Genomic DNA, 8304 nt, shown 5'->3' on the forward strand with positions numbered 1-8304 from the left:
GCTTTTTCTAAAGATGATTTTGACTATCGTTTTCGTGGGAAAAAGTACATAAAATAGTTTAAATTGTGTGCCCCAAATCTATAACATATGAAAAGTTTACTTTTTGAATGGAATTATAGAAATTAACTTTTTCCTGATCCAAATTCTCGGGGGTTAAATTACACAAAATGTTTGAAAATGCTTTTGTCACAAGTTTATTTATTTTTTAAGAAAACTACTCAAATCAGCTTTAGAATAAGACTAACATTGCAAAATGTGCAAAGAGTGAAGGGGTGTGAATACTTTCTGGTGACATAATATAAACATCTGGTGGGCTGACCACTGTGGTCGTCTCCAACCGTCCATCTTTCCAAGCAATTGGCATCATGCATTTTGGAATCAAACCGAAATACAGTGCTTGCACATTTCTACAATTTTATTCATTCGTGTTATTAATTGGAATTACATTAGGCATGTTTCCATTACCAGGCAGAGCTTGATCAGATCACAAGACATTGGTCCTGTCCAAACAATATAGACTTTTAATTATCTGATATTAACTGATAAAAAAAGTCTTTTGCTAATATTTAAAAATAACCAGGCGTTCATAAAGGGTTAAGAAAAATTAGGCAGGGGAGTGAAAAAGTGAATTGAGTGGATCACTATGGCAGACCATTGCACTTTCCCTTTTAATAGTGGTAATACTTATTGCATGAGAAAGTCCTCATTACCAAAACATACATCAGGCATTTTATTTCATTAAGAAACTTTTAATTGGACTCTGATAATCCAGAAGTGTTGGCTAAATCAGATTAATTTGGGAAACCATCTTCAATGTGTCTTGTGTAAGGCACAATGTGGAATGATGAGAGCAAACTTCAAACGCGCTAACAAGTCCCATCACTGACGTGGTCCTGAATGTTGCGTGTGTGTGTGTATTAATAAATACAGTTTTCTATCCATATGGAAATCCTTCTGGTCAATGTACATGTCTTCTCTTCTGCTATGCAACTCGTTGATTGAGAACAGAGATCTTTTTGTGGAGGAAGGCCTCAACGTGGGGCCAGATCTTGTTGGTTTCTGTGCCGGAGAAGGTCTCCAGCACACCTTTACTCCTGCAACACAAACAGAAAAAAAAATTAACAATAACATAATAAATATATTGTTTTACCTTTGTCTTTTGACTGATTAAAATGAACAGCTTTTAAATAGGCTTGAAAATGATTGTTGAACATGTAATTGGGACATCCCTAGTTCAAAGTGTTAAAATGTGTTATGATGGCTACAGTTTTACCATGGAAATGATTATTTCTATTACAACTATTTCCTTCGGGAGAATGAGTTCTCAAAGCCGAATAACCAGAGTGACGAATTTGACGGCTGAGGTTCAACTGCACTATACTGTCAAAACTATTGGGACACAAGGACATTTGTAAAATAAATTAAATGGTCAAATGTCTAAAGTTCACACACACCAAACTATCCAAGCATGGTTTTATGGACCTCGCTCTCGTTTACTGCTACATAGTCATGCAAAGACAACAACAAAAAAAAAAAAAAAGTCTTCCTCCATGTGGTTTGACTCAGAGCAATGATTAACAGTTCACCAAAGATGATGCATGTATTCTGAAAGTGAGTGGACAACTTCTTGAAAAAAAGTGAGCCATTTTTGGGTCTCGATAAATGGTCAAAGTGGCTTCAACAGCCTCATGGAATGTGGTTCTGAAGCAATCCTTTGGTGGAAAAACACTTGTGAGGAATGTGCAGGAAGGAACACAAATGTGAGCTTTGACACACACATTGTGCTGTACTAAGAAGTTTTAAGTAGGAATACGGGCAACCATCTGCCTCATTTTGGCTTATTTTTTTGTGCAGCGATGCAAACTGACACAAGTGATGTAATAGCTGGACTGACATGCAACTCCTCAAAAATAAATATGAAATAAAAAGCATCACATCTGCTCAAGAAGTTCTACTTTCATCTTTGTGTGGTGGGTATTTTTTCCACTATCCAAGCCACTTATCCTCACAAGGGTCATGGGAGAGCAGGAGCCTATCCCAACTAGCTTCGGCGGACTACACCCTGAACTGGTCACCAGTCAGTCACAGGGCAGATATCAACACCATCACTGAGTGGGAATTGATCCCACGCTGCCTGGACTAAAGTCAGGCACGTGTACCACTACACCATCAGTGACTCTCTCATTTGAGTTCAGTTTCTTTTTTAATCCATCCATTTTCCATAATTCTGCAAAATATTTCAACAATTTTTTTCTGTCACTGTGAGGTGGTCGCTGTACATTGAGGAAAAAAATGAATTTGAATTATTTTAGCAAATGGGTGCAATATAACAATGAAAAAGTTCAGGGGTCTGAAAACCTTCCATAGCCACTCTATGTGCCGTGCCATTGGCTGGCAACCACATTTGGGTGTCTCTCGCCCAAATTCAGCTGCGATACGCTACAGCACGCCCGCATCCCTAGGATAGGAGGATAAGTGGTATGGAAAATGGGGGCACACGTACTAACGAGTTGTCCATCGTCCACCCCTCTCTTGTATATAGAAATTGGAAAATGTACAGTATGAACATCTTAGATTGTAGCTGTTTACTCATACACTTTGAAGTTGTTTACTAAGTATGAGGTTTACAGTTGTACCTGTAGTACTCTAAGACGGGCTCCGTCTGGGTTTCGTAGGCCTTCAGTCTCCTCATGACAGTATCTGGCGTATCGTCATCCCTCTGCACCAGAAGCTCCCCAGTGATATCATCGCGACCCTGAATAATGTCATTGAAGGTTGAATGCATTGATTGAATGAGTGCTTGGTTGGTTGGTTGATTGGATGATCTTGTTACTTTAAAAAAAACCCAATATGGATCATTAGAGCCAAGTAGATTCATACCTCATTCCAAAGTACCGAAAAACAGATATGACTATCTTTTAACCTTTGCACCACTAAATTGAGCATAAGCAGATCACAATAGAGCAACTCACCGTGCAGATAGCACGAAGATGTTAACTATTAGCCTTTGTTCTATTGCAAACCCCAAGCAAGCCATGGAATCTTATACCCAGAAACTTTTTTTTTAATAGTACCTCCCCAATTGAGAGTCTTTTCATTTTTAGTTTTATTACAGCATGACAAAATGCTCAAACTTTGGGATTTTGTCAAGCTGGCCTTGTTTGCATTCCAGCGTCTGTTTTTATACCTTATCATGCCCCAGTACAACTGCATTCTCTGGTTACTGTCATTTGTTGGCTTGCTTGTTTAACATAATTGTGCAAAAACTACTTATTCTCATGAAACCTCATCTCTTCAGCATTAATTTCATTTTTTGAGTTGATTTTTTTTTTTTTTTTTTGCAGAATTATGCCCAAACCATTTCACCAATTTCCATGGTCTGTTGAGGCTTGTGCTAAGGAAAACAACATTGTATGATTTCCCCCAATCTCGGAAGATCAGTTTTTCCCCATTTTTTTCTTAGTTTTCAGAGCATAATGTATCCAATTTAACAAAAAGCTACATTATTGGTAACAGGTTCCCAGCGCCAAAACATCAAGAAACAGAAGTGAGGGTGATAATAAGGGATGCATTTACAGGCTCTTTAGGCGGGTTGAAGTCAGTGTTGTATACTCTGCCGCTGGGAAGGTGAGTCCATCGAGAGGATAGTCTCTGTTTAATGGTCTGGAAAGGTACATTGAGGTTGATGACTGTGTCCACGCTGTAGACTTGATCCAGAGAGTCTGCTTGGGTGACCGTTCGAGGGAAACCTGGAGGCGAAATGAGAAAAATATATTTAAAAAACAAAACAAACTGGGATTAAATGTCCTGCATCCCTTGAAAAGATAAGCGGTTCAGACAATGCATGAATGGTGTTAAATGTGATGTCTCCCTGGTGCACTGCCACATCACGTTTGTCTGACCATTTTAGTTAGCATGTGAAAGGCAACTTCCTGGTTTGCAGTGCATAACATAACATAGGACTGTACCATTTTTAGGGCCAATATGAATAATTATAATAAAAAAAAGTGCAAAATATGTTTTCCCATTTGTCAGTTAGCAAGCATTTTCCTGATTCATTGAGGATGACATAAAATACCAGGATTTGACTATTTTTTTTAATTAGGGGAGAAGAGAAGTTGCTGTGGCATAGTTCACAAAAAAAAAGGAGAATTTGTGCTTTTGCATTCGTTAGCATGCAACTTCCTGCTTGATGTTGAAGGATGTAATTATTACTTTTTTTAGAAATCTACATTCATATTTTTCCTTCCATTTGTTAAGTGACAACTTTCAGGGTCATGATATGTTAATATACAGTAGCAGGGCTGTCATATTCAGATATAAATTCTGGGACAAAGGAAGAATTTTTTATTTTGGCATAAAGGTTTTTCTTTTTGTTAGTAAGCACAACACTTCATTAATGGAGGATGGCATAAGGCATGAGTAACAGACAAATATGCCTCTACCCTTATAATTCTGGGTTAGAGGAGAACAGTTTCATCACGATTCAAATGACAAAAAGTTAATGACTTTAGCCACATTCTTTATCAAGCCTTGAACCAAAGTGAAATGGGTTTTTCGTAAAAAAAAATATGTCACCAGCAAACATTACTCAAAATAGTACCTCATACTTTCAGGAAAGGACCTGGCCAACCAATGCGTCATTCGTCATGTAACGTTCTTACCGTCAAGCAGCCAGCTGTTCTGCTCTATCGCTTGCAGGTCCCTGAGGATGAGACGAGACATGACGTGATCGGGCACCAGCTGACCTTGATCAATACTTGACTTAAGCAGCAGTCCCAATTCTGGAAAAACAAACAGCAAGGAGGGAAAAGGTTGTTGCAAAAATATAGGGGTTTTTTTTCTTGGTGTTAGGAAACATTTTGGACAAAAGGACTTGAATGAAGATTGATTTGACTCAAAGATCAAGTGTCACCCCTATAAACATTCTAAAATAGATATTGTAATGAAAAATACATATAACATTATTCACTTCAATGTCTAAATGAAAAAATAAGTATGAGTGGAGAGCGCGTCATCCATGTGCAAAGTTGCGGAAGTGTCATTCGACATCCAAGTGGTTGCCATATTGACTGCATCTTCTGTCTGTGACGTCGCACTGGGACAGTCGCCATTGAAAACACGCTATGGCCCCGGCTATGGAACACGCCCCGTCTGACAAGGTAGCTCTTTTCGAAGAAGAGAACATCTCACAACAGAGTGTAGTGAGCGGGGGCAATATTACCCTTTTGTTTCCAACTATATTTAGATGATATGCGGATCACGCCCAAACCGCATGCAGCCAAACCACCTCCCCATCCGATCCACCTCCGCCCGGCGATGATGAAAACAATGCCACCCACGAGTGACGACGACGCCGTGGCCAACCCGCCTCCCCGTCCGATCCACCTCCGCGGCGGAGATGAGCCACAGTGGCCTGGCGCCGCGACGAGCCACCCTGGCTCGGCCTTGTCGACAAGGACAGCGGCGATCCACAAGACCTGCAGAGGCCGTCCTTCAGTGTCTGCTGCACGGAAGCCTTCCGATGCGCACATCGACACATTTATCACCCATGACTTATGGAGTACATCCTTCCCCCTCAACAATTGTTTTTTTCTAGTAGCTGTATACACACATACTTGTCATTTGGAACCCACAAAGCTCTCATCCTTTGCACCTGTGCAATCCATTTTTCACGATGAACTGGGTCTTTTGGAAAAGTATGAAGAGTAAATCCATCCTCCTGTGTGTTCAAGCAATATTCAGCAATACAACGACCCGGCATTTTGGCTAACGCGGAGGAACAACGAGCTACCTTCCAGCAGGTAAAACTAGTATAAACAGACGAGACCACTAGAGTGCCCTACTGCCCTGTACGTCACTTCCTGCTTCTTCTCGAAACCAAATCCCTCGGAAGGATTTTCATGGCGGGAGTTACAAAAAGCCATATACGTCAAAATCATGTTTTGTGGTGAAAAAACAGATGGGTCCATACTGGCTGCTGTTTTTTCAAAAATAACATACTAAAAATCGTGCATTTCATGACAATGAACCTTTAAATTCATCCACCCATGCGTTTTCTAGAGCGTTTTGCCCTTTTCGGTGTCACAGGTGAACTCTATCCCATCTCAGCTCACTGTTGCAAGAGGTGGGGTACGCACTGGACTGGTCATCGGTCAATTGCAGACAGGGACACGTAAACTTCAAATAAAATGAAAACATGACACTAATTCATACCTGTAGACATTAACTGGTCTTCAATGAATGTAACGTACGTTTTTGGAGTGTGGAAGGTAGATGAGAGCACCCAATGAAAAATCACACAAGCACAATAAAAAAAAAACACAAACTCTACACAGGAAGGCCAGAGCTGAGGTTTGAATCCCTGACTGCTTTATTGTAAGGCAGATGTACTAACCACTAGCTCACTATGCCACCACAACACACACTTTACAGCTATTTTTTGGTATGATCCTTGACAGTTCAATTTAGAGTTTTGCTTTTTGTATTTAACATTTATCCACACATTACAGGACAATCACACAAAAACAAAATGGACCAGGGATGATTACAGAATAACCCAATAAAATACAACAACAACAAAAAAAAACCTACTACTGGGAAACTGGAGTGCTGAGAGGAAACTCCACATAAGGGGCTGAGCAGAGATTCGAACCCTGAGCATCTTGACTGTGTGACAGCCCTAAACCTTTTTTCAAATCTAATTTAACATTCCATGCCAAATAGGAAACAAAAATATTCTAATTTCACGCTATTAATACCATGGAAGACTGCTATCTGCAGCTGGGCTGCAATTGATTATATACTCTCAAACAGTATACAAACAACAGCACATTTTTTTTTTACCCCCATCACAATAGAGTTCCTTAATCACTATAATTTATTTTTGGATCAGAAAGTCTATAACACAGGAGAACAGGAAATTCCCAATTGACCATGCTGCACTATTGTGATAGAACAATCAGTTTCTACACTGTAATTTCCATATGCATGGCAGCAGGGTTGACTCGGGGTTAGCGCATCTGCCACAGAGCCCTAAAGTTCAGGGCTTGCAGTTTAACTCTTGCCTTCCCATCTGGCGTCCAGTCCAAAAACATGTTGGTTAGTTTTATTGAAGATTCTAAATTCTCCCTAAGAGCATATGTTACTGTGAATGGTTGGACTGTAAATCCAACTATCTGGCCCAAGATTGGCTGGCAGACAGCCCAGGGTGTTCCCACCTTCTCTCACCAAAAGACAGCTAGGATGGGCGCTGGCTAATTCAACCATTAGGAGGAGAAACACACTAGAAAATGAATATAAATACAGGTAGTTCGCTGATGACCTACTGTATGAAGGTCTAGAACAGTAGTGGAATAATAATACCACTGCATCTTATTAGCCATCCATTTTCTAACAAAACTGCTCCTATTAGGGTGGCAGGTGATCTGGAACCTGTGCCACGGGGAGAAGATGCAAACACCATACAGGAGGGCTGGAGCCAAGATTCGAACCAGCAACCTCAGAACTGTGAAGCAGTAGTGCAAACCACCAGATCAGGAAATGCCCCAGTGAGATATCCATTCGTGTATTTTCTGTAGCGCTCACTAAGGTCACGTGCACTGTCTTGCTTATCTTTACAGCTTTTAATCCTTTCGTCAAGGTGAGACTGAAGAAGCCTTCTTCCAAAGTTCAGTCAAGACATGTGAGACCAAGTGTTTCCAGTGCAAACATGAAACGACTCCGAGTCGCTTAAGAGGCTGCAAAGTGCAAACCAGTTTGATCAGTAGTTACGGTGTATGTTCCAGATAAGCAAGGAGTGGTGGTCTTATCATCGCAGTCAACCAAACACACCCTATTTGTGTCTACGCGAAGTAATGGTGTTAAGGTTTCCTATTCCATTCCAGCATCAAGTTGAAGCTTACCCGTTTTAGCGTTGATGTTGGCCCTCAAAATATCCCCACTGGAGATGTGTTTGAGTTCAAAACTTTTGCTTATTCGCCCGGACACCGTCCCCTTTCCGGATCCCGGGGGCCCCATGATGACTGCACGAAATATTCTCTGGAGCACCATATCGAAAATGTCGCCCGGAGTTTTCACTTGCAGAAGTCGGATAAAAGTCCTCCTTGGATGCTCGATGAAGCGAAGAGTGGCCCTGATGGCAAAGCCAGTGGTGACGTCACCCGGGGGCGTGGCTCAGAGGCTTGGACGTGTTTCCTCTGAGGAAGGAGGATTTTATCTTTACGAAAAAGGATTATTGGGGCGGATATCTATTTTATTTTTATATATTAGGTGCATATTTTTCCACTTTATTTAAATATAGCC

At 40.7% G+C, this 8304-nt stretch overlaps 1 protein-coding gene across 1 annotated transcript; it reads right to left on the reverse strand.

Annotated features, from left to right (window-relative positions):
• Positions 1–413: 413 nt before the first annotated feature.
• ak3 (adenylate kinase 3) lies at positions 414–8168 on the reverse strand. The gene is made up of 5 exons (XM_061802284.1): positions 7905–8168; positions 4665–4784; positions 3577–3749; positions 2637–2755; positions 414–1094 (listed from the first exon to the last, which is right to left on the reverse strand). The coding sequence occupies exons 1-5, from the start codon at positions 8050–8052 to the stop codon at positions 983–985; spliced, it is 672 nt and encodes a 223-aa protein (XP_061658268.1). The 5' UTR covers positions 8053–8168; the 3' UTR covers positions 414–982.
• Positions 8169–8304: the final 136 nt, after the last annotated feature.

Source organism: Syngnathoides biaculeatus, chromosome 17 (assembly GCF_019802595.1).
Source record: "Syngnathoides biaculeatus isolate LvHL_M chromosome 17, ASM1980259v1, whole genome shotgun sequence".
Lineage (NCBI taxonomy): Eukaryota > Metazoa > Chordata > Actinopteri > Syngnathiformes > Syngnathidae > Syngnathoides > Syngnathoides biaculeatus.

Excerpts from the sequence above, each read along its gene's own strand:
- ak3 (XM_061802284.1), bottom strand. The coding sequence starts at position 8,052 with ATGGTGCTCCAGAGAATATTTCGTGCAGTCATCATGGGGCCCCCGGGA. Across the intron at positions 4,785-7,904 it reads CAACATCAACGCTAAAACGG|AATTGGGACTGCTGCTTAAG; the intron begins GTAAGCTTCAAC and ends TTGTTTTTCCAG. Across the intron at positions 3,750-4,664 it reads GAACAGCTGGCTGCTTGACG|GTTTCCCTCGAACGGTCACC; the intron begins GTAAGAACGTTA and ends TTTCGCCTCCAG.